Source organism: Drosophila miranda, chromosome 3 (assembly GCF_003369915.1).
Source record: "Drosophila miranda strain MSH22 chromosome 3, D.miranda_PacBio2.1, whole genome shotgun sequence".
NCBI lineage: Eukaryota > Metazoa > Arthropoda > Insecta > Diptera > Drosophilidae > Drosophila > Drosophila miranda.
The window spans coordinates 12,107,883-12,132,980 of record NC_046676.1 but is presented as its reverse complement, the minus strand read 5'-3'; the positions used below and the strand labels follow the sequence as shown (position 1 = coordinate 12,132,980).

At 42.6% G+C, this 25,098-nt stretch overlaps 6 protein-coding genes across 8 annotated transcripts; 3 read left to right on the top strand and 3 right to left on the bottom strand.

Moving 5' to 3' along the window:
• The first annotated feature begins 948 nt into the window (after positions 1 to 948).
• LOC117187756 (probable serine/threonine-protein kinase DDB_G0291918) lies at positions 949 to 8,538 on the top strand. 2 transcript variants are annotated; one of them, XM_033390569.1, is made up of 4 exons: positions 949 to 1,223; positions 1,874 to 2,179; positions 2,247 to 2,451; positions 8,396 to 8,538. In XM_033390569.1, exons 2-3 carry the CDS (start codon positions 1,906 to 1,908, stop codon positions 2,432 to 2,434), a joined length of 462 nt encoding a protein of 153 aa, XP_033246460.1. In that variant the 5' UTR covers positions 949 to 1,223; positions 1,874 to 1,905; the 3' UTR covers positions 2,435 to 2,451; positions 8,396 to 8,538. The 2 variants fall into 2 exon arrangements, with proteins under 2 accessions (XP_033246460.1, XP_033246458.1); XM_033390567.1 differs by lacking the exon at positions 8,396 to 8,538 and having other exon boundaries at positions 951 to 1,223; positions 2,247 to 2,594.
• Positions 3,802 to 5,840, bottom strand: LOC117187792 (protein panoramix-like). Its single transcript, XM_033390641.1, has 2 exons — positions 5,719 to 5,840; positions 3,802 to 5,668 (listed from the first exon to the last, which is right to left on the bottom strand). Exons 1-2 carry the CDS (start codon positions 5,838 to 5,840, stop codon positions 3,802 to 3,804), a joined length of 1,989 nt encoding a protein of 662 aa, XP_033246532.1.
• Positions 6,881 to 19,107, top strand: LOC117187759 (myb-like protein AA). Of its 2 annotated transcripts, none has more exons than XM_033390573.1 (3): positions 6,881 to 7,152; positions 7,830 to 8,129; positions 8,197 to 8,538. In XM_033390573.1, exons 2-3 carry the CDS (start codon positions 7,862 to 7,864, stop codon positions 8,376 to 8,378), a joined length of 450 nt encoding a protein of 149 aa, XP_033246464.1. In that variant the 5' UTR covers positions 6,881 to 7,152; positions 7,830 to 7,861; the 3' UTR covers positions 8,379 to 8,538. The 2 variants fall into 2 exon arrangements, with proteins under 2 accessions (XP_033246464.1, XP_033246463.1); XM_033390572.1 differs by lacking the exons at positions 7,830 to 8,129; positions 8,197 to 8,538 and adding exons at positions 18,393 to 18,692; positions 18,760 to 19,107 and having other exon boundaries at positions 6,888 to 7,152.
• On the bottom strand, positions 14,370 to 16,409 carry LOC117187791 (protein panoramix-like). Its single transcript, XM_033390640.1, has one exon. The coding sequence runs from the start codon at positions 16,407 to 16,409 to the stop codon at positions 14,370 to 14,372; it is 2,040 nt and encodes a 679-aa protein (XP_033246531.1).
• Positions 19,108 to 20,415: 1,308 nt separating the features above from the next.
• LOC117187790 (protein panoramix-like) lies at positions 20,416 to 22,422 on the bottom strand. The gene has a single exon (XM_033390639.1). The coding sequence runs from the start codon at positions 22,420 to 22,422 to the stop codon at positions 20,416 to 20,418; it is 2,007 nt and encodes a 668-aa protein (XP_033246530.1).
• A 1,024-nt stretch (positions 22,423 to 23,446) lies between these two features.
• On the top strand, positions 23,447 to 25,096 carry LOC117187757 (myb-like protein AA). The gene is made up of 3 exons (XM_033390570.1): positions 23,447 to 23,722; positions 24,379 to 24,681; positions 24,749 to 25,096. The coding sequence occupies exons 2-3, from the start codon at positions 24,411 to 24,413 to the stop codon at positions 24,934 to 24,936; spliced, it is 459 nt and encodes a 152-aa protein (XP_033246461.1). The 5' UTR covers positions 23,447 to 23,722; positions 24,379 to 24,410; the 3' UTR covers positions 24,937 to 25,096.
• The last annotated feature ends 2 nt before the right edge of the window (positions 25,097 to 25,098 follow it).

Here is a 25,098-nt window from a genome sequence, read left to right as displayed (position 1 = left end):
ATATACCAATAAAAAAACGAACTTAGCCCTCTTAAGCCCCCTCTTTTTAAACAGTTCAACGACTCAAGGTAAATGGCGGAAAATATTACTGATATGATTCCTCTGAGCTACAAAATAACACCCCGATATTTTTCAGCTGAACTGCGCTAAAATAATTCAATTTTCAATATTTTCGGTGGAATATTAAAATACAACCTTGGTCTACAATAGGTTAATGGTTCTCCGTCAAGGATTGGAGACCATATTCCTCGATTTTGATATTCCGTTGAATATTATTAGCTAGATAGAACCTTCAGCCCTGCCCACATAATTTTATTCGATTAATGAATCATTACAAGATTGGCTAATTTTAAGTTATTATCTTTATTGCGTTCCTTATAAAATAAGGTTTAAGCTAAAAGAATTCCTAATAATTAATTTTTGTACATGACAACTACACGCAATCTACAGAAGTACTACATATTAACTACATTTTTATGTAACATGACACAGGAGAAAATGTTTAGGTTTTGAAAATTGTTTTACAGTGTTTTTTCATATAATGCCCGTGGAAGCAGTGTGAAAAACTGTGAAAACTTTGATGGCAAACGGATCAGGAATTCTATACAGACCGCGTTTTAAAAAATACTGGAAAAAAATATGAAAAGTATACGAATATACAAGGAGTCTGAACTAGACAAGGTGTCTAACAAATATAGGCATAAATAAACGAATTTTAAAAACTCTGGCGTAATTCGAGTAAAATGTATTCTGACAATTCTATCACTTAATGCTAACTATTGGCTAAGTTGTTTTGTTGTCCAAAAAAGTATAAACACATTCATGCGCGTACCTGTAAACCAGTGCTGCCATTTTAGCTTATTTTAATTTTTATCATTTTTATCGAGAAATCGGACAAAACTCATATTTGTTGTTCGTATTTCGGTATATAATGCAATTTTGTGTATGGTAATTTTTCGTTGATAAGTTTCGGGCACACTACCTGTTTGCACATAAACAATGCCGAAAGTGTGTTATAAGCAAAATTTCCGCGATTTGTGGTTAAATGTTGACGAATTTAAGGAGTGACTACACAAAGTACCAACTGACCTGACCCCACAGAAGCGTACTGCTGCCTTTGTAAGGCAACAATTCGGGCCAAGTTGTGCGAGTTACGGCAGCATGCGTTGACTAAAAAACACATTGCGTCCATTTTAAAATTGGACCAATTGTCAATGAATCCTGTAAGTGACCAAAGCAGACCAAACCAAAAACCAAACCATATATCATCTGGATCATTCTTTTATGCCTTGTTTGATTTACTTTTATTTTGGCTTGGCTTCGATCTGGACAGTATTATCGTATTATCTATCTATATCTATCTAAAGTACTAAAATTTGAGTTGTGCGACGATTACTAATTCATTCCAATTGTTTAGTTTGATTAATTATTGGCCACAAGACATTTAAAATTGTGAACAACCAACCCTCCACCCACACACCACACACCACACACCACACATGGCAAGAACTCCAGTCTAACATAAAACATGAACATCTAACAACTAACCCTAACTAAGCCTACCCCCCACGGAGACACCCCTTCCCCACCCAAGAAGAAAGTATCAATCAAATAAATGATAATCTTATGAACAACTCTCTACCACTTGCATTTTATTCAGCTTTACCCATTCTCTCCGTAACTGTGTGTTTGTTTATTTATCGCCCTTTTAACCTCTTTGTTCAGTTTGATGTTCGATGTTAAAAATAAGAACTATTTGTTGGTGTGCTGGTGAACCCATTGGGTGGCTCTGCAGCTGCCACAGCGTGTGGCAGTGGTTCCCTATTACCCTGATAAACCATCCGTACCTTACCCTATCCGTATGATCTTTTAGAGCATGACACACCCACTGATTGTGGGCCAGCAATGACGACTGCATTGCTTACCTCAGCCTCGGCCATGTACACGCATCAGCAGCAGCAGCAGCAGCAGGCGCAGCCTTCGGGTCGCAATTCTATACTGAAGCAGCAGGGGAGTGTCAAGGGCGACAAGCGGGTATCGATTCAACAAACATCGAGCAGTAATCATAACAACAACAACAACAACAACAACAACAATAATGCCAAGTCAGCAACGAATGTTGAATATATCTCCGAAGGAGCAGGAAGCAAAGTGCGACTAACCGCAAAGCCGCCAGCAGGTAAAGATCGATCAATCGATAAAGTATAAGTTTTTTCCAAAATAATCTACTTAATGTTGTATTTAAGGACCCCGGCCAGCCTCGCTGATCATCACCAGGTCCGATTCCAACTCACAGTTCCAGCTGCTACGCTCCTCCTCAGTGGACTATGACGACGTAGAGGCCCAAGAGCACCGCACTACGATCCGGACGACACTGCTAGAGCAACAGGAGGAGGATGAAGCGGCACCGTTCGTGTTTACAGCGCGCAAATGATACAATCTGATAACCAGATGGCAGCCAAGCTTATTTACACAATTTAGATATAGGGCCAGTCTTAAATAATCTAACTAACTAGCTAATTACTGAAAGAGTTTGCAGTTGGAACTCGAGAGTTGTGGTTCCCCAAAATAGAATGTAATCTATCAAAAGACAATTGTTTGCATTAGTTCTTGTTATACCCGATACTCAAAATGAGTATTTGGGTGTATTAGATTTGTGGTAAAAGTGGATGTGTGTAACGTCCAGAAGGAATCGTTTCCGACCCCATAAAGTATATATATTCTTGATCAGCATCAATAGCCGAGTCGATTGAGCCCTGTCTGTCTGTCCGTCCGTCCGTCTGTCCGTCCCCTTCAGCGCCTAGTGCTCAAAGACTATAAGAGCGAGAGCAACGATGTTTTGAATCCAGACTTCTGTGATATGTCACTCCTACAAGAATATTTGCCCCGCCCACTTCCGCCCCCACAAAGGGCGAAAATCTTTGGCATCCACAATTTCGACGATACGAGAAAACTAAAAACGCAGAATCGTAGAAGATGACTATATCTTCTAGAGTGCAAAATCTGAACCAGATCGTATAATTATTATAGCCAGAATCAAGAAAACAATTTCATTCTTTCTCGCTCTGTCTCTCTCTAACACACAGGTTTCATGGTCGGTTTTGCCATTTGCAAAATATGAGTTCAAGGATCTCAGAACCTATAAGAGCCAGAGCAACCAAATTTGGTATCCACACTCCTGTGATATCGGACCTTGACCGTTTCGTGTCCAAATTTCGCCACACCCCTTCCGCCCCCGCAAAGGACGAAAATCTGGGGCATCCACAAATCTCAGAGACTTTTAAGGCTAGAGTAACCAAATTTGGTATCCGTACTTCTGTTAGATCTCACTATAAAACGTATATCTCAGAATTTCGCCCCATTTCATAGATAATGACCATATCTATCAGATGGCTGAATCTGGATCAGATCGGATCATTTTTGTAGCCAAAAGCAAGAAATCAATTTGCAGTGGCCACGCAGCGCCCGACGACAAGCTCAGACTGATTTTCTGTCTCTCTCTTTGTCGTGTCGTTTAATATTAGCGGCGTCTGCCGGAGGAGAGCCATACTGACTTAGTATCGGGTATAACTGTAGAGTTGCGGTGTCCGCAGCAACTCACAACGTTCCCCCTCGTTATATTTGTGTGTTTATGTGTATTTATTAATTGTAAACTGATGGATGAGTAGGATAAATGTGTAATGAGAATCTGCATATGGAATACATAAAGTGCTACAGTGTTATATATTTTTGGTTTCTATATGTACGAACTACGAATTATACAAACAATGAAAAGAGAATCAATATACATAGTGTGTTTTTTCATTTGTGTGAACGAAACTCGCGCTTGTTATCCAGAGCAGGTTGAAGGGCTTGGTAGAGTATGCAGGCATGCGCGGGGCTTGGCAGTGTTCGGCAGAGCTCTTGCAAAGAAAACATCACATTCATTTGGGGCGTCGTCAAAAAGGTCATGTCGAAGTCCGGTTCCTGCCAGAAGGCACCTCTCGGCTGTCCCTCCAGTTTTGCCTGAGTGCCGACGCTGTGCGTGTGGGGCCTGAAGTCAGTTTGGGTCGAGGCATTTATGTAAAGGGCCGCAGAATCGAATTCCTCCGGTTCGGAAAATGGTGAATTGAAAAGCTGTTCCTGTTTTAGTTTCAGTATGCGCTGGTTTGGCTGTGCCTTGAGCTGAGCCTGTTTTAGATGATCCACATCGTAGGCCAGTATCCGGAGCAGATCCCTGGTGCTATCGGGCAACGCTTCCATCCCCCATTTAGCCAAATCAATCCTGGTTCCCGGCGCCGAATTGAACTCATAAACCACATTGTAGTTGTTGCATATCGGCGAGGGATTCTCGAAGGCTTCTTTACTCATGAAGGACTCGCTCTTAGGCACTTTGTGTATAGTGTCCACCATAAGGAACTCCTCTTCCTGATCGTCCAATTTTTTCCGCTCGAACAGTTCGAGCACTTGCTTGGCCCAACTCTCGGCTAAGTTGCCATTTTCTCGTTTTGTCAGCTTTTGTGGTGATGGCTCTGGATTGGCCGTCTCTGCAACGGCCTCATTCTGCTCCTGCTGGCACAACTTCTCGCGATTTACGACTTTGATGTGCCTCTCGTCGTCTCGAACATAAATCCACTCAAACTCCGAATCTGAATCCACTGCGGACGTCGGCGCTTGTTTTATTGTGGCGATGCGCGGCAGGACATTTAATGTTACTCTCACCCTAAGATCACGCTTGCCTTTGACTTCAGTTTGATTATCTTCGCGTAGACGTTTAATAGCCATTTGCTTATGCTCCTGATGGCGTCTTTTTTCGCTTTGATGATCCTCGCGTAGTCGTTTACTTTCCCTTTCATTATCCTCATAGTGGCGTCTATTGTCTCGTGGGTTAGCGTCATGATCGCCTCTTTTGAGCCTGTGATTATCCTCGCGTGGACGCTTGTCCCTTGGTTTATCCTCGTGTTGATGTCTGTTATACCTATGACTGTCGTCGTGGTGGCGTCTATCGTCTCTTGGATTGTGTTCGTGATGGCGTCTATCGTCCCTTGGATTGTGTTCGTGGTGGCGTCTCCTGTCCCGTTGATGCTCTTCGCTTGTGCGTTTATTGTCCCGTGAGGTGCGCTTGTTTTCCTTTTGATTATCATCGACCGGACTGTTACTTTGAGTCCGTTTTTCAGCAACACTTTCCTCAGATTCACCCCTCTTGTGCTTTCGCTTCTTCTTCTTACGCTCATCTGGCTCCTCTTTGAACTGATCCAACTCTTCCAACGCCTTCTGAGTCGCTTCGCGGCACGCTTCAAGTTCTTCCAGGTTGTCCGTTGAGTCTGGCGTAGCTGGTTGGGGCGGTTCCAAGTCCATGTTGTTAATTTCATCCCTGTTGCTGAAACCACTTGGAATGCCCGACAAGCCATGTTCGTCTAACTCCAATTTTTGAATTATATCGAATAGTTCGTCGATTATTGCTGTAACAGTAGCAAAATCGACTTCAGCAGCTGCCGGTTCTGCCTTGACAACTGGAACCTCAGGCTCAGCCATGACAACGGGAGCCTCAGGCTGTGCCTTGACAAGAGGTTCCTCCGGCTCTTCGGTGGCATTAGTTGGACTATTTGGTTTTGTCAGTTCACTTCGCGGAGTACGAGGAAAAGATAGGATCTCGACATCGTCGTGGTCGCTTTCCCATCCATGGCCACTGCAACCGGTCGAGAAATCAGTGGGGTCCGGAGAATGAGGGATTCCAACTGTGCGTAGCGCGTCTCGTCGTTCTCGTCGAGTCGCCGTAGCCGTAGCGGCGTGGTCTCGTTCTCGCCGAGTTTGGCATTATCTTCTGCTTTTATTTCAACTTTTACCTCAGTTTCGTTCATATTTCTACAAAATTTTGAATCACATCACAGAAAACCGTCCAATCCTCAGAAATATACCAAAATATACCGTCTCATTTTAAAAGTCGTAAATATACCGATGAAAAAACGAACTTAGCCCTCTTAAGCCCCCTCTTTTTAAACAGTTCAACGACTCAAGGTAAATGGCGGAAAATATTACTGATATGATTCCTCTGAGCTACAAAATAACACCCCGATATTTTTCAGCTTAACTGCGCTAAAATAATTCAATTTTCAATATTTTCGGTGGAATATTAAAATACAACCTTGGTCTACAATAGGTTAATGGTTCTCCGTCAAGGATTGGAGACCATATTCCTCGATTTTGATATTCCGTTGAATATTATTAGCTAGATAGAACCTTCAGCCCTGCCCACATAATTTTATTCGATTAATGAATCATTAGAAGATTGGCTAATTTTAAGTTATTATCTTTATTGCGTTCCTTATAAAATAAGGTTTAAGCTAAAAGAATTCCTAATAATTAATTTTTGTACATGACAACTACACGCAATCTACAGAAGTACTACATATTAACTACATTTTTATGTAACATGACACAGGAGAAAATGTTTAGGTTTTGAAAATTGTTTGACAGTGTTTTTTCATATAATGCCCGTGGAAGCAGTGTGAAAAACTGTGAAAACTTTGATGGCAAACGGATCAGGAATTCTATACAGACCGCGTTTTAAAAAATACTGGAAAAAAATATGAAAAGTATACGAATATACAAGGAGTCTGAACTAGACAAGGTGGCTAACAAATATAGGCATAAATAAACTAATTTTAAAAACTCTGGCGTAATTCGAGTAAAATGTATTCTGACAATGCTATCACTTAATGCTAACTATTGGCTAAGTTGTTTTGTTGTCCAAAAAAGTATAAACACATTCATGCGCGTACCTGTAAACCAGTGCTGCCATTTTAGCTTATTTTAATTTTTATCATTTTTATCGAGAAATCGGACAAAACTCATATTTGTTGTTCGTATTTCGGTATATAATGCAATTTTGTGTATGGTAATTTTTCGTTGATAAGTTTCGGGCACACTACCTGTTTGCACATAAACAATGCCGAAAGTGTGTTATAAGCAAAATTTCCGCGATTTGTGGTTAAATGTTGACGAATTTAAGGAGTGACTACACAAAGTACCAACTGACCTGACCCCACAGAAGCGTACTGCTGCCTTTGTAAGGCAACAATTCGGGCCAAGTTGTGCGAGTTACGGCAGCATGCGTTGACTAAAAAACACATTGCGTCCATTTTAAAATTGGACCAATTGTCAATGAATCCTGTAAGTGACCAAAGCAGACCAAACCAAAAACCAAACCATATATCATCTGGATCATTCTTTTATGCCTTGTTTGATTTACTTTTATTTTGGCTTGGCTTCGATCTGGACAGTATTATCGTATTATCTATCTATATCTATCTAAAGTACTAAAATTTGAGTTGTGCGACGATTACTAATTCATTCCAATTGTTATATTCGAAAGACGATTAGTTTAGTTTGATTAATTATTGGCCACAAGACATTTAAAATTGTGAACAACCAACCCTCCACCCACACACCACACACCACACACCACACATGGCAAGAACTCCAGTCTAACATAACATGTTTTCATGAACATCTAACAACTAACCCTAACTAAGCCTACCCCCCACGGAGACACCCCTTCCCCACCCAAGAAGAAAGTATCAATCAAATAAATGATAATCTTATGAACAACTCTCAACCACTTGCATTTTATTCAGCTTTACCCATTCTCTCCGTAACTGTGTGTTTGTTTATTTATCGCCCTTTTAACCTCTTTGTTCAGTTTGATGTTCGATGTTAAAAATAAGAACTATTTGTTGGTGTGCTGGTGAACCCATTGGGTGGCTCTGCAGCTGCCACAGCGTGTGGCAGTGGTTCCCTATTACCCTGATAAACCATCCGTACCTTACCCTATCCGTATGATCTTTTAGAGCATGACACACCCACTGGTTGTGCGCCAGCAATGACGACTGCATTGCTTACCTCAGCCTCGGCCATGTACACGCATCAGCAGCAGCAGCAGCAGCAGGCGCAGCCTTCGGGTCGCAATTCTATACTGAAGCAGCAGGGGAGTGTCAAGGGCGACAAGCGGGTATCGATTCAACAAACATCGAGCAGTAATCATAACAACAACAACAACAACAACAATAATGCCAAGTCAGCAACGAATGTTGAATATATCTCCGAAGGAGCAGGAAGCAAAGTGCGACTAACCGCAAAGCCGCCAGCAGGTAAAGATCGATCAATCGATAAAGTATAAGTTTTTTCCAAAATAATCTACTTAATGTTGTATTTAAGGACCCCGGCCAGCCTCGCTGATCATCACCAGGTCCGATTCCAACTCACAGTTCCAGCTGCTACGCTCCTCCTCAGTGGACTATGACGACGTAGAGGCCCAAGAGCACCGCACTACGATCCGGACGACACTGCTAGAGCAACAGGAGGAGGATGAAGCGTTCGTGCTTACAGCGCGCAAATGATACAATCTGATAGCCAGATGGCAGCCAAGCTTATTTACACAATTTAGATATAGGGCCAGTCTTAAATAAGCTAACTAACTAGCTAATTACTGAAAGAGTTTGCAGCTGGAACTCGAGAGTTGTGGTTCCCCAAAATAGAATGTAATCTAGCAAAAGACAATTGTTTGCATTAGTTCTTGTTATACCCGATACTCAAAATGAGTATTTGGGTATATTAGATTTGTGGTAAAAGTGGATGTGTGTAACGTCCAGAAGGAATCGTTTCCGACCCCATAAAGTATATATATTCTTGATCAGCATCAATAGCCGAGTCGATTGAGCCCTGTCTGTCTGTCCGTCCGTCCGTCTGTCCGTCCCCTTCAGCGCCTAGTGCTCAAAGACTATAAGAGCGAGAGCAACGATGTTTTGAATCCAGACTTCTGTGATATGTCACTCCTACAAGAATATTTGCCCCGCCCACTTCCGCCCCCACAAAGGGCGAAAATCTTTGGCATCCACAATTTCGACGATACGAGAAAACTAAAAACGCAGAATCGTAGAAGATGACTATATCTTCTAGAGTGCAAAATCTGAACCAGATCGTATAATTATTATAGCCAGAATCAAGAAAACAATTTCATTCTTTCTCGCTCTGTCTCTCTCTAACACACAGGTTTCATGGTCGGTTTTGCCAATTGCAAAATATGAGTTCAAGGATCTCAGAACCTATAAGAGCCAGAGCAACCAAATTTGGTATCCACACTCCTGTGATATCGGACCTTGACCGTTTCGTGTCCAAATTTCGCCACACCCCTTCCGCCCCGCAAAGGACGAAAATCTGGGGCATCCACAAATCTCAGAGACTTTTAAGGCTAGAGTAACCAAATTTGGTACCCGCACTTCTGTTAGATCTCACTATAAAACGTATATCTCAGAATTTCGCCCCACCCCCTTCCGCCCCCACAAAGGACGAAAATCTGTTGCATCCACAATATTGCACATTCGAGAAAACAAAAAACGCAGAATCATAGATAATGACCATATCTATCAGGTGGCTCAATCTGGATCAGATCGGATCATTTTTGTAGCCAAAAGCAAGAAATCAATTTGCAGTGGCCACGCAGCGCCCGACGACAAGCTCAGACTGATTTTCTGTCTCTCTCTTTGTCGTGTCGTTTAATATTAGCGGCGTCTGCCGGAGGAGAGCCATACTGACTTAGTATCGGGTATAACTGTAGAGTTGCGGTGTCCGCAGCAACTCACAACGTTCCCCCTCGTTATATTTGTGTGTTTACGTTCGCTTCTAGCTCTTGCTTAAGCCGGTTGTGTTTTTTTCTTGCTCCCGCATTCTCCGCCCTTTGCCTAAATATCATACAACATTGTTGTGTCTTTGTTTTGATTTATTATCGCATCTCTTTAATTTGATTCTACTTTGTGTTAACCACCAGTGTTTTGTTTGTAAACAAGTGTTTAATATAAATTCAATATTGCAACGTAACACATCGGACTCGTGCAGGCAATTTGTTATTGTTTTTTGCCCAGTCTGCTTTTCGTTATCGCTTCTTCGGTGTGCACTGTTCTCGCGCATCAGCGTTTGCATCGCCCACACTCTCTCGTGAGCATACGCGGGCTTCTCGCATTGTTGCTCTCACTCTCTCTGGATTGCCTACACTCTCCCTCTCTGTGGACTTTTCTTTTGTGTCTCTGCTTTGGTGAGTTTACTGCTCGTTTTCTGCACTTCGTTGGATCATCTGCTTTGAATTATTGCCGCTGCAGCTGATTGTCTGGCTCGCTCTGCTGTCTGCTCTCCTACTTTACCTGCGATCTCACTCCGTTCTCTTATTATTCGTGCACAGTGATTCTACTGCTGTCAATAATGGCAATCGTTTGTAGTGCAAAGAAATGTGAATTCGGTGGTGTTATCATTGGTGATTCATTTCTTAGCTGCTGGCTGTGCGACAATTTTGCCCACATAAAATGTGCTGGTGGTGGAAATTTTGGCCGGCTGAATGATCTGATCTCGAAACGCATGGGCCTGTCTTGGTCATGTCTGGCTTGTCGGGAGATTGAGGCCGAAATGCGCACATTTATGAGACAGACTCGAACTGGGTTTCTGGATGTCCGGAAACAATTTGTGGCTCTCAACGAGAAATTTCTTGCCCTTGAATCACAGTTTCTTGGGCTCAAACTCTTGAGCGAATCGCCTAGACGGAAAATTCCGCATAATGATACCAATCTCTTGCAACCTAATCCGATTGGTACGCCTGCCTCCCACCTTCATCCATCGGAAGCATTTCCGTGTAGGCATGCCACGCCGTTGTCTGTAAATCCGCCAACGGTGGCTCCGGAGTTCTTTACACCGAGCAATGTGCTTCCTTCGAGCACCCAACTCCCCAACAGCATCAATCCCATCCCTGCAGTTTCTGTGGCCGTCACTTCTGACGCGGTGAGTGCTCCTATTGCGGGTGTGCTGGTTGCTGACGACGTCTTGCCAATTCCTGCTCCAATTCCTGCTCCAATTCCTGCTGCAATTCCTACTCCAATTCCTGCTACAGCCATTGCTGCCAATTCCTCTGCCCTTGTACCGAGATCTCTTTTAGGTGTGGCTCCACCATCTCGATCTCGCTCGGGACTTCAACTTAAAGCAGTGGTCCCTCGGAAAGCAATATTTGTTTCTCGTCTTATTCCTGAGGCTACAACGGAGGATGTTAAACAACATCTTGCCACTAAACTTAACACTTCGCCTGTTGATATAGTTGTGACTAAATTTTCATTTAAACATAAGCGCAACATATCATCATTTAAAATTCTTCTCCCTGATTCTTTACTATCCTGTTCTCTAGAACCGTCAATATGGCCTGAGCATACAATTGTGCATGAGTTCCTTCTCAAAGATTCGAACTCGAATCCAAGAATTACCGAACATGCTCCAAAAAACTGATGTACTATTTTTCCATGCACTATCAGAACGTTCGCAGTTTGCTGGGAAAGTTGCGTCAAATTCATACTAATAGCGCGTCCTTTGATTTCGATGCCATCGCGTTTACCGAAACCTGGCTTAACTCCTCTGTCAATGATCACGAAATTTTCATTGATAGTTACACTATTTATAGAATGGACCGCCCATCTTTTGCAGGTGGGGTTCTGATTGCAGTTAAATCTGTTTTCTCATCTGAGTTATTCCCATTCAATAACATTCATGGAATTGAATTTTTTGCAGTCAAAGTTCGTGTTGGCTCCGCATTTTTCTATTTAACCTGCTCTTACATTCCTCCCAGGTCTGATGCTGAGCTTTACTTACACCACCTTTCAGCAATTAATAATGTTGTTTCTACATTAGGGTGCAATGATCGAATTATTGTCATGGGGGACTTTAACCTCCCATTTCTTTCTTGGCTGCCTTGTAATGACGCTAACCTGTTGTTTCCCAATTGCCATAATGACTTTATCAATGGGCTAACGGATATTTCCCTTGTCCAAATTAATGCCGTTAAAAACATTAGGGACAGACTTCTTGACCTCGTTTTTGTTAACGATGGTTCTCTTGCTACTGTATCTAGAGCAAGCCCAATATCTCTCCCTGAAGATCCTTACCATCCAACTTTGTTGATATCACTGGAGTGTACACAATCTGGAGGTGCTGACAGTTCCATGGCTCCTTGTCACATAAAGTGTTTTCGCAAAACAAACTTTATTGATTTAGATCTACATCTCTCGCGTGTTGATTGGTCGTTTCTTTATTCATTACCGAACATAGATGCAACTGTTAACTCGTTTTATAGTTCTATTTACTCCGCCCTTAATACGTTTGTTCCAGATATCACTGTACCTGTATCGTCCAAGCCTCCCTGGTTCTCCAAGTGTTTGTCATACTTAAAAAATAATAAATCCCGGCTCTATAAAAAGTACCAGAAGTCGGGCTCCACGTTGGCCTTAGCTCTATACTCCTCCGCTCGCTCTCTGTTCCTTGCCGTCAATAGTCAGTGTTATAATCATTACCTTTCACAATGTAGTAGTAATTTTCGTAGTGATCCTAAAAAATTCTATTCGTTCGTTAATTCTAAGCGCAAGTCAAACGTTTTTCCTCCGTCCCTTCATTACCAGAACAAAACAGAAGCTTCTGCTGTTGGTATTGCAAATTTATTCGCTAACTTTTTCCAAACAACGTACTCGTCTCATATTTACAACGCATCCACTCCGTATCCGTACCAGCTACCTCAAGCTAACAGTATTTTTCTGCCCTTTTTCGAGGAAAGCGTTGTTCTTGAAGGTTTGTCATCTATGGACATATCGTTTTCTGCGGGTCCAGATAAGGTACCAAGTTGCATCTTAAAACACTGTGCCCAGTCCCTTTGCAAACCCTTGACCTTTCTCTTCAACCTCTCCTTGGCACAGTCTTGTCTCCCAGTAATTTGGAATGAGTCCTACATCATTCCGCTTCACAAAAAAGGTTCAAGATCAAACATTGAAAACTATCGTGGTATCGCAAAGCTTTCCGCCATCCCGAAGCTTCTTGAGTTCCTGGTCACCCGGCAACTGCAACATCTTTGTTGCAGCTTGATATCTCCGTCGCAACACGGTTTTTTCAGATATCGTTCAACATCGACTAACCTTCTTGAGTTTTCTAACCTAATCCACCGTGGTTTTCAAATTGGTTTGCAGACGGATGTAGTTTTTACGGACTTCAGCAAGGCATTCGATTCTGTGAACCATGCTCTGCTTATTCAAAAGCTCTCCTTATTAGGGTTCCCAACGAATCTTCTAGATTGGATTTTGTCCTATCTCTCTAACCGTACTCAACGTGTTTTGTTTTCTAACGTGTTGTCAAATACTGTTAATGTTACTTCAGGTGTGCCACAGGGAAGTCATCTGGGCCCGCTTCTGTTTATTTTATTTGTGAACGACCTTCCTCAAGTTATAACATACTCTACTACACTAATGTATGCTGATGATGTCAAAATCTGTCTTTCTTACTCTGATTGGTATTTGCACACACGCCTTCAACTTGATCTAAGTGAACTACTATTGTGGTGTTCAACTAATCTTCTTTTTCTGAACCTTTCCAAATGCAAACTTATGACATTTTACCGTCGCGCTCCTCATTTTGTCTCATATGTTCTAGGAAATCATGTCCTTGAGCGAATTTCGAGTTCAAATGACCTCGGAGTCCTTTTTGATCATAAGATGTGTTTCAACACCCATATAGCTGCAACTGTAAATAAAGCTAAGGGTGTTTTAGCGTTCATCAAGCGTTGGTCCAAGGAGTTTGACGACCCGTACGTTACGAAACAATTGTACATCCCGTTAGTACGTCCTATATTGGAGTATTGTTCTTGTGTGTGGAGCCCGCAGTATAAAGAGCAGCAGGCTGTTATTGAATCCGTGCAAAAGCAATTTTTAATTTTTGCCCTTCGGAACTTTAACTGGGACTCGGGTAGAATCTTGCCACCCTACCGGTCTAGGCTAAATCTTATTGACCTGCCGTCGTTGCACCATCGCAGAATATGCAATGGCGTAATGTTCGTGCACAAGCTCCTTCTTGGGACTGTTGACTCCCAAACTCTCTTGGGTCAGATTGACTTGGCCGTTCCATCCAGACCTACCCGTACTTTTAGGCCTATCCGTCTACCCATATGTAGGTCTAATTATGCTGATCATGAACCTTTTAGGGTTTTATGCCATAATTATAACTCCCTCTGTCTAACCCTATCCCCTGAACTGTCTCTTAAACTAATTGCATGCAATATTTATAATCATTTAAATTTAGCTAACTTTTAACTTATCTTTTTCTGCCTTTAGTAACTAAGTACCATTATTAACAGATAATTTGTTAATTTAATAAATAAATAAATATTAATTGTAAACTGATGGATGAGTAGGATAAATGTGTAATGAGAATCTGCATATGGAATACATAAAGTGCTACAGTGTTATATATTTTTGGTTTCTATATGTACGAACTACGAATTATACAAACAATGAAAAGAGAATCAATATACATAGTGTGTTTTTTCATTTGTGTGAACGAAACTCGCGCTTGTTATCCAGAGCAGGTTGAAGGGCTTGGTAGAGTATGCAGGCATGCGCGGGGCTTGGCAGTGTTCGGCAGAGCTCTTGCAAAGAAAACATCACATTCATTTGGGGCGTCGTCAAAAAGGTCATGTCGAAGTCCGGTTCCTGCCAGAAGGCACCTCTCGGCTGTCCCTCCAGTTTTGCCTGAGTGCCGACGCTGTGCGTGTGGGGCCTGAAGTCAGTTTGGGTCGAGGCATTTATGTAAAGGGCCGCAGAATCGAATTCCTCCGGTTCGGAAAATGGTGAATTGAAAAGCTGTTCCTGTTTTAGTTTCAGTATGCGCTGGTTTGGCTGTGCCTTGAGCTGAGCCTGTTTTAGATGATCCACATCGTAGGCCAGTATCCGGAGCAGATCCCTGGTGCTATCGGGCAACGCTTCCATCCCCCATTTAGCCAAATCAATCCTGGTTCCCGGCGCCGAATTGAACTCATAAACCACATTGTAGTTGTTGCATATCGGCGAGGGATTCTCGAAGGCTTCTTTACTCATGAAGGACTCGCTCTTAGGCACTTTGTGTACAGTGTCCACCATAAGGAACTCCTCTTCCTGATCGTCCAATTTTTTCCGCTCGAACAGTTCGAGCACGTGCTTGGCCCGACTCTCGGCTAAGTTGCCCTTTTCTCGTTTTGTCAGCTTTTGTGGTGATGGCTCTGGATTGGCCGTCTCTGCAACGGCCTCACTCTGCTCCTGCTGGCACAACTTCTCGCGATTTACGACTTTGATGTGCCTCTCGTCGTCTCGAACATAAATCCACTCAAACTCCGAATCTGAATCCACTGCGGACGTCGGCGCTTGTTTTATTGTGGCGATGCGCGGCAGGACATTTAATGTTACTCTCACCCTAAGATCACGCTTGCCTTCGACTTCAGTTTGATTATCTTCGCGTAGACGTTTAATAGCCATTTGCTTATGCTCCTGATGGCGTCTTTTTTCGCTTTGATGATCCTCGCGTAGTCGTTTACTTTCCCTTTTATTATCCTCATAGTGGCGTCTATTGTCTCGTGGGTTAGCGTCATGATCGCCTCTTTTGAGCCTGTGATTATCCTCGCGTGGACGCTTGTCCCTTGGTTTATCCTCGTGTTGATGTCTGTTATACCTATGACTGTCGTCGTGGTGGCGTCTATCGTCTCTTGGATTGTGTTCGTGATGGCGTCTATCGTCCCTTGGATTGTGTTCGTGGTGGCGTCTCCTGTCCCGTTGATGCTCTTCGCTTGTGCGTTTATTGTCCCGTGAGGTGCGCTTGTTTTCCTTTTGATTATCATCGACCGGACTGTTACTTTGAGTCCGTTTTTCAGCAACACTTTCCTCAGATTCACCCCTCTTGTGCTTTCGCTTCTTCTTCTTACGCTCATCTGGCTCCTCTTTGAACTGATCCAACTCTTCCAACGCCTTCTGAGTCGCTTCGCGGCACGCTTCAAGTTCTTCCAGGTTGTCCGTTGAGTCTGGCGTAGCTGGTTGGGGCGGTTCCAAGTCCATGTTGTTAATTTCATCCCTGTTGCTGAAACCACTTGGAATGCCCGACAAGCCATGTTCGTCTAACTCCAATTTTTGAATTATATCGAATAGTTCGTCGATTATTGCTGTAACAGTAGCAAAATCGACTTCAGCAGCTGCCGGTTCTGCCTTGACAACTGAAACCTCAGGCTCAGCCATGACAACGGGAGCCTCAGGCTGTGCCTTGACAAGAGGTTCCTCCGGCTCTTCGGTGGCATTAGTTGGACTATTTGGTTTTGTCAGTTCACTTCGCGGAGTACGAGGAAAAGATAGGATCTCGACATCGTCGTGGTCGCTTTCCCATCCATGGCCACTGCAACCGGTCGAGAAATCAGTGGGGTCCGGAGAATGAGGGATTCCAACTGTGCGTAGCGGCGTCTCGTCGTTCTCGTCGAGTCGCCGTAGCCGTAGCGGCGTGGTCTCGTTCTCGCCGAGTTTGGCATTATCTTCTGCTTTTATTTCAACTTTTACCTCAGTTTCGTTCATATTTCTACAAAATTTTGAATCACATCACAGAAAACCGTCCAATCCTCAGAAATATACCAAAATATACCGTCTCATTTTAAAAGTCGTAAATATACCGATGAAAAAACGAACTTAGCCCTCTTAAGCCCCCTCTTTTTAAACAGTTCAACGACTCAAGGTAAATGACGGAAAATATTACTGATATGATTCCTCTGAGCTACAAAATAACACCCCGATATTTTTCAGCTGAACTGCGCTAAAATAATTCAATTTTCAATATTTTCGGTGGAATATTAAAATACAACCTTGGTCTACAATAGGTTAATGGTTCTCCGTCAAGGATTGGAGACCATATTCCTCGATTTTGATATTCCGTTGAATATTATTAGCTAGATAGAACTTTCAGCCCTGCCCACATAATTTTATTCGATTAATGAATCATTACAAGATTGGCTAATTTTAAGTTATTATCTTTATTGCGTTCCTTATAAAATAAGGTTTAAGCTAAAAGAATTCCTAATAATTAATTTTTGTACATGACAACTACACGCAATCTACAGAAGTACTACATATTAACTACATTTTTATGTAACATGACACAGGAGAAAATGTTTAGGTTTTGAAAATTGTTTGACAGTGTTTTTTCATATAATGCCCGTGGAAGCAGTGTGAAAAACTGTGAAAACTTTGATGGCAAACGGATCAGGAATTCTATACAGACCGCGTTTTAAAAAATACTGGAAAAAAATATGAAAAGTATACGAATATACAAGGAGTCTGAACTAGACAAGGTGGCTAACAAATATAGGCATAAATAAACTAATTTTAAAAACTCTGGCGTAATTCGAGTAAAATGTATTCTGACAATGCTATCACTTAATGCTAACTATTGGCTAAGTTGTTTTGTTGTCCAAAAAAGTATAAACACATTCATGCGCGTACCTGTAAACCAGTGCTGCCATTTTAGCTTATTTTAATTTTTATCATTTTTATCGAGAAATCGGACAAAACTCATATTTGTTGTTCGTATTTCGGTATATACTGCAATTTTGTGTATGGTAATTTTTCGTTGATAAGTTTCGGGCACACTACCTGTTTGCACATAAACAATGCCGAAAGTGTGTTATAAGCAAAATTTCCGCGATTTGTGGTTAAATGTTGACGAATTTAAGGAGTGACTACACAAAGTACCAACTGACCTGACCCCACAGAAGCGTACTGCTGCCTTTGTAAGGCAACAATTCGGGCCAAGTTGTGCGAGTTACGGCAGCATGCGTTGACTAAAAAACACATTGCGTCCATTTTAAAATTGGACCAATTGTCAATGAATTCTGTAAGTGACCAAAGCAGACCAAACCAAAAACCAAACCATATATCATCTGGATCATTCTTTTATGCCTTGTTTGATTTACTTTTATTTTGGCTTGGCTTCGATCTGGACAGTATTATCGTATTATCTATCTATATCTATCTAAAGTACTAAAATTTGAGTTGTGCGACGATTACTAATTCATTCCAATTGTTATATTCGAAAGACGATTAGTTTAGTTTGATTAATTATTGGCCACAAGACATTTAAAATTGTGAACAACCAACCCTCCACCCACACACCACACACCACACACCACACATGGCAAGAACTCCAGTCTAACATAAAACATGAACATCTAACAACTAACCCTAACTAAGCCTACCCCCCACGGAGACACCCCTTCCCCACCCAAGAAGAAAGTGTCAATCAAATAAATGATAATCTTATGAACAACTCTCAACCACTTGCATTTTATTCAGCTTTACCCATTCTCTCCGTAACTGTGTGTTTGTTTATTTATCGCCCTTTTAACCTCTTTGTTCAGTTTGATGTTCGATGTTAAAAATAAGAACTATTTGTTGGTGTGCTGGTGAACCCATTGGGTGGCTCTGCAGCTGCCACAGCGTGTGGCAGTGGTTCCCTATTACCCTGATAAACCATCCGTACCTTACCCTATCCGTATGATCTTTTAGAGCATGACACACCCACTGGTTGTGGGCCAGCAATGACGACTGCATTGCTTACCTCAGCCTCGGCCATGTACACGCATCAGCAGCAGCAGCAGCAGCAGGCGCAGCCTTCGGGTCGCAATTCTATACTGAAGCAGCAGGGGAGTGTCAAGGGCGACAAGCGGGTATCGATTCAACAAACATCGAGCAGTAATCATAACAACAACAACAACAACAACAATAATGCCAAGTCAGCAACGAATGTTGAATATATCTCCGAAGGAGCAGGAAGCAAAGTGCGACTAACCGCAAAGCCGCCAGCAGGTAAAGATCGATCAATCGATAAAGTATAAGTTTTTTCCAAAATAATCTACTTAATGTTGTATTTAAGGACCCCGGCCAGCCTCGCTGATCATCACCAGGTCCGATTCCAGCTCACAGTTCCAGCTGCTACGCTCCTCCTCAGTGGACTATGACGACGTGGAGGCCCAAGAGCACCGCACTACGATCCGGACGACACTGCTAGAGCAACAGGAGGAGGATGAAGCGGCACCGTTCGTGTTTACAGCGCGCAAATGATACAATCTGATAGCCAGATGGCAGCCAAGCTTATTTACACAATTTAGATATAGGGCCAGTCTTAAATAAGCTAACTAACTAGCTAATTACTGAAAGAGTTTGCAGCTGGAACTCGAGAGTTGTGGTTCCCCAAAATACAATGTAATCTAGCAAAAGACAATTGTTTGCATTAGAACTTGTTATACCCGATACTCAAAATGAGTATTGGGGCATATTAGATTTGTGGTAAAAGTGGATGTGTGTAACGTCCAGAAGGAATCGTTTCCGACCCCATAAAGTATATATATTCTTGATCAGCATCAATAGCCGAGTCGATTGAGCCCTGTCTGTCTGTCCGTCTGTCCGTCCGTCCGTCTGTCTGTCTGTCCGTCCCCTTCAGCGCCTAGTGCTCAAAGACTATAAGAGCGAGAGCAACGATGTTTTGGATCCAGACTTCTGTGATATGTCACTCCTACAAGAATATTTCAAAACTTTGCCCCGCCCACTTCCGCCCCCACAAAAGGCAAAAATCTTTGGCATCCACAATTTCGACGATACGAGAAAACTAAAAACGCAGAATCGTAGAAGATGACTATATCTTCTAGAGTGCAAAATCTGAACCAGATCGTATAATTATTATAGCCAGAATCAAGAAAACAATTTCATTCTTTCTCGCTCTGTCTCTCTCTAACACACAGGTTTCATGGTCGGTTTTGCCAATTGCAAAATATGAGTTCAAGGATCTCAGAACCTATAAGAGCCAGAGCAACCAAATTTGGTATCCACACTCCTGTGATATCGGACCTTGACCGTTTCGTGTCCAAATTTCGCCACACCCCCTTCCGCCCCCCAAAGGACGAAAATCTGGGGCATCCACAAATCTCAGAGACTTTTAAGGCTAGAGTAACCAAATTTGGTACCCGCACTTCTGTTAGATCTCACTATAAAACGTATATCTCAGAATTTCGCCCCACCCCCTTCCGCCCCCACAAAGGACGAAAATCTGTTGCATCCACAATATTGCACATTCGAGAAAACAAAAAACGCAGAATCATAGATAATGACCATATCTATCAGATGGCTCAATCTGGATCAGATCGGATCATTTTTGTAGCCAAAAGCAAGAAATCAATTTGCAGTGGCCACGCAGCGCCCGCCGACAAGCTCAGACTGATTTTCTGTCTCTCTCTTTGTCGTGTCGTTTAATATTAGCGGCGTCTGCCGGAGGAGAGCCATACTGACTTAGTATCGGGTATAACTGTAGAGTTGCGGTGTCCGCAGCAACTCACAACGTTCCCCCTCGTTATATTTGTGTGTTTATGTGTATTTATTAATTGTAAACTGATGGATGAGTAGGATAAATGTGTAATGAGAATCTGCATATGGAATACATAAAGTGCTACAGTGTTATATATTTTTGGTTTCTATATGTACGAACTACGAATTATACAAACAATGAAAAGAGAATCAATATACATAGTGTGTTTTTTCATTTGTGTGAACGAAACTCGCGCTTGTTATCCAGAGCAGGTTGAAGGGCTTGGTAGAGTATGCAGGCATGCGCGGGGCTTGGCAGTGTTCGGCAGAGCTCTTGCAAAGAAAACATCACATTCATTTGGGGCGTCGTCAAAAAGGTCATGTCGAAGTCCGGTTCCTGCCAGAAGGCACCTCTCGGCTGTCCCTCCAGTTTTGCCTGAGTGCCGACGCTGTGCGTGTGGGGCCTGAAGTCAGTTTGGGTCGAGGCATTTATGTAAAGGGCCGCAGAATCGAATTCCTCCGGTTCGGAAAATGGTGAATTGAAAAGCTGTTCCTGTTTTAGTTTCAGTATGCGCTGGTTTGGCTGTGCCTTGAGCTGAGCCTGTTTTAGATGATCCACATCGTAGGCCAGTATCCGGAGCAGATCCCTGGTGCTATCGGGCAACGCTTCCATCCCCCATTTAGCCAAATCAATCCTGGTTCCCGGCGCCGAATTGAACTCATAAACCACATTGTAGTTGTTGCATATCGGCGAGGGATTCTCGAAGGCTTCTTTACTCATGAAGGACTCGCTCTTAGGCACTTTGTGTATAGTGTCCACCATAAGGAACTCCTCTTCCTGATCGTCCAATTTTTTCCGCTCGAACAGTTCGAGCACTTGCTTGGCCCAACTCTCGGCTAAGTTGCCATTTTCTCGTTTTGTCAGCTTTTGTGGTGATGGCTCTGGATTGGCCGTCTCTGCAACGGCCTCATTCTGCTCCTGCTGGCACAACTTCTCGCGATTTACGACTTTGATGTGCCTCTCGTCGTCTCGAACATAAATCCACTCAAACTCCGAATCTGAATCCACTGCGGACGTCGGCGCTTGTTTTATTGTGGCGATGCGCGGCAGGACATTTAATGTTACTCTCACCCTAAGATCACGCTTGCCTTCGACTTCAGTTTGATTATCTTCGCGTAGACGTTTAATAGCCATTTGCTTATGCTCCTGATGGCGTCTTTTTTCGCTTTGATGATCCTCGCGTAGTCGTTTACTTTCCCTTTCATTATCCTCATAGTGGCGTCTATTGTCTCGTGGGTTAGCGTCATGATCGCCTCTTTTGAGCCTGTGATTATCCTCGCGTGGACGCTTGTCCCTTGGTTTATCCTCGTGTTGATGTCTGTTATACCTATGACTGTCGTCGTGGTGGCGTCTATCGTCTCTTGGATTGTGTTCGTGATGGCGTCTATCGTCCCTTGGATTGTGTTCGTGGTGGCGTCTCCTGTCCCGTTGATGCTCTTCGCTTGTGCGTTTATTGTCCCGTGAGGTGCGCTTGTTTTCCTTTTGATTATCATCGACCGGACTGTTACTTTGAGTCCGTTTTTCAGCAACACTTTCCTCAGATTCACCCCTCTTGTGCTTTCGCTTCTTCTTCTTACGCTCATCTGGCTCCTCTTTGAACTGATCCAACTCTTCCAACGCCTTCTGAGTCGCTTCGCGGCACGCTTCAAGTTCTTCCAGGTTGTCCGTTGAGTCTGGCGTAGCTGGTTGGGGCGGTTCCAAGTCCATGTTGTTAATTTCATCCCTGTTGCTGAAACCACTTGGAATGCCCGACAAGCCATGTTCGTCTAACTCCAATTTTTGAATTATATCGAATAGTTCGTCGATTATTGCTGTAACAGTAGCAAAATCGACTTCAGCAGCTGCCGGTTCTGCCTTGACAACTGGAACCTCAGGCTCAGCCATGACAACGGGAGCCTCAGGCTGTGCCTTGACAAGACTATTTGGTTTTGTCAGTTCACTTCGCGGAGTACGAGGAAAAGATAGGATCTCGACATCGTCGTGGTCGCTTTCCCATCCATGGCCACTGCAACCGGTCGAGAAATCAGTGGGGTCCGGAGAATGAGGGATTCCAACTGTGCGTAGCGGCGTCTCGTCGTTCTCGTCGAGTCGCCGTAGCCGTAGCGGCGTGGTCTCGTTCTCGCCGAGTTTGGCATTATCTTCTGCTTTTATTTCAACTTTTACCTCAGTTTCGTTCATATTTCTACAAAATTTTGAATCACATCACAGAAAACCGTCCAATTTTCAGAAATATACCAAAATATACCGTCTCATTTTAAAAGTCGTAAATATACCGATGAAAAAACGAACTTAGCCCTCTTAAGCCCCCTCTTTTTAAACAGTTCAACGACTCAAGGTAAATGGCGGAAAATATTACTGATATGATTCCTCTGAGCTACAAAATAACACCCCGATATTTTTCAGCTTAACTGCGCTAAAATAATTCAATTTTCAATATTTTCGGTGGAATATTAAAATACAACCTTGGTCTACAATAGGTTAATGGTTCTCCGTCAAGGATTGGAGACCATATTCCTCGATTTTGATATTCCGTTGAATATTATTAGCTAGATAGAACCTTCAGCCCTGCCCACATAATTTTATTCGATTAATGAATCATTACAAGATTGGCTAATTTTAAGTTATTATCTTTATTGCGTTCCTTATAAAATAAGGTTTAAGCTAAAAGAATTCCTAATAATTAATGTTTGTACATGACAACTACACGCAATCTACAGAAGTACTACATATTAACTACATTTTTATGTAACATGACACAGGAGAAAATGTTTAGGTTTTGAAAATTGTTTGACAGTGTTTTTTCATATAATGCCCGTGGAAGCAGTGAAAACTGCAATGATGGCAATCGGATCAGGAATTCTATACAGACCGCGTTTTAAAAAATACTGGAAAATATGAAAAGTATACGAATATACAAGGAGTCTGAACTAGACAAGGTGGCTAACAAATATAGGCATAAATAAACGAATTTTAAAAACTCTGGCGTAATTCGAGTAAAATGTATTCTGACAATTCTATCACTTAATGCTAACTATTGGCTAAGTTGTTTTGTTGTCCAAAAAAGTATAAACACATTCATGCGCGTACCTGTAAACCAGTGCTGCCATTTTAGCTTATTTTAATTTTTATCATTTTTATCGAGAAATCGGACAAAACTCATATTTGTTGTTCGTATTTCGGTATATAATGCAATTTTGTGTATGGTAATTTTTCGTTGATAAGTTTCGGGCACACTACCTGTTTGCACATAAACAATGCCGAAAGTGTGTTATAAGCAAAATTTCCGCGATTTGTGGTTAAATGTTGACGAATTTAAGGAGTGACTACACAAAGTACCAACTGACCTGACCCCACAGAAGCGTACTGCTGCCTTTGTAAGGCAACAATTCGGGCCAAGTTGTGCGAGTTACGGCAGCATGCGTTGACTAAAAAACACATTGCGTCCATTTTAAAATTGGACCAATTGTCAATGAATCCTGTAAGTGACCAAAGCAGACCAAACCAAAAACCAAACCATATATCATCTGGATCATTCTTTTATGCCTTGTTTGATTTACTTTTATTTTGGCTTGGCTTCGATCTGGACAGTATTATCGTATTATCTATCTATATCTATCTAAAGTACTAAAATTTGAGTTGTGCGACGATTACTAATTCATTCCAATTGTTATATTCGAAAGACGATTAGTTTAGTTTCATTAATTATTGGCCACAAGACATTTAAAATTGTGAACAACCAACCCTCCACCCACACACCACACATGGCAAGAACTCCAGTCTAACATAAAACATGAACATCTAACAACTAACCCTAACTAAGCCTACCCCCACGGAGACACCCCTTCCCCACCCAAGAAGAAAGTATCAATCAAATAAATGATAATCTTATGAACAACTCTCTACCACTTGCATTTTATTCAGCTTTACCCATTCTCTCCGTAACTGTGTGTTTGTTTATTTATCGCCCTTTTAACCTCTTTGTTCAGTTTGATGTTCGATGTTAAAAATAAGAACTATTTGTTGGTGTGCTGGTGAACCCATTGGGTGGCTCTGCAGCTGCCACAGCGTGTGGCAGTGGTTCCCTATTACCCTGATAAACCATCCGTACCTTACCCTATCCGTATGATCTTTTAGAGCATGACACACCCACTGGTTGTGGGCCAGCAATGACGACTGCATTGCTTACCTCAGCCTCGGCCATGTACACGCATCAGCAGCAGCAGCAGCAGCAGCAGGCGCAGCCTTCGGGTCGCAATTCTATACTGAAGCAGCAGGGGAGTGTCAAGGGCGACAAGCGGGTATCGATTCAACAAACATCGAGCAGTAATCATAACAACAACAACAACAACAACAATAATGCCAAGTCAGCAACGAATGTTGAATATATCTCCGAAGGAGCAGGAAGCAAAGTGCGACTAACCGCAAAGCCGCCAGCAGGTAAAGATCGATCAATCGATAAAGTATAAGTTTTTTCCAAAATAATCTACTTAATGTTGTATTTAAGAACCCCGGCCAGCCTCGCTGATCATCACCAGGTCCGATTCCAACTCACAGTTCCAGCTGCTACGCTCCTCCTCAGTGGACTATGACGACGTGGAGGCCCAAGAGCACCGCACTACGATCCGGACGACACTGCTAGAGCAACAGGAGGAGGATGAAGCGGCACCGTTCGTGTTTACAGCGCGCAAATGATACAATCTGATAGCCAGATGGCAGCCAAGCTTATTTACACAATTTAGATATAGGGCCAGTCTTAAATAAGCTAACTAACTAGCTAATTACTGAAAGAGTTTGCAGCTGGAACTCGAGAGTTGTGGTTCCCCAAAATAGAATGTAATCTAGCAAAAGACAATT

Coding starts and splice junctions, on each gene's coding strand:
- LOC117187756 (XM_033390569.1), top strand. CDS start 1,906: ATGACGACTGCATTGCTTACCTCAGCCTCGGCCATGTACACGCATCAG. Junction 2,180..2,246: donor AACCGCAAAGCCGCCAGCAG/GTAAAGATCGAT, acceptor GTTGTATTTAAG/GACCCCGGCCAGCCTCGCTG.
- LOC117187792 (XM_033390641.1), bottom strand. CDS start 5,840: ATGAACGAAACTGAGGTAAAAGTTGAAATAAAAGCAGAAGATAATGCC. Junction 5,669..5,718: donor GACGAGACGCGCTACGCACA/GTTGGAATCCCT, acceptor GACCGGTTGCAG/TGGCCATGGATGGGAAAGCG.
- LOC117187791 (XM_033390640.1), bottom strand. CDS start 16,409: ATGAACGAAACTGAGGTAAAAGTTGAAATAAAAGCAGAAGATAATGCC.
- LOC117187759 (XM_033390572.1), top strand. CDS start 18,425: ATGACGACTGCATTGCTTACCTCAGCCTCGGCCATGTACACGCATCAG. Junction 18,693..18,759: donor AACCGCAAAGCCGCCAGCAG/GTAAAGATCGAT, acceptor GTTGTATTTAAG/GACCCCGGCCAGCCTCGCTG.
- LOC117187790 (XM_033390639.1), bottom strand. CDS start 22,422: ATGAACGAAACTGAGGTAAAAGTTGAAATAAAAGCAGAAGATAATGCC.
- LOC117187757 (XM_033390570.1), top strand. CDS start 24,411: ATGACGACTGCATTGCTTACCTCAGCCTCGGCCATGTACACGCATCAG. Junction 24,682..24,748: donor AACCGCAAAGCCGCCAGCAG/GTAAAGATCGAT, acceptor GTTGTATTTAAG/AACCCCGGCCAGCCTCGCTG.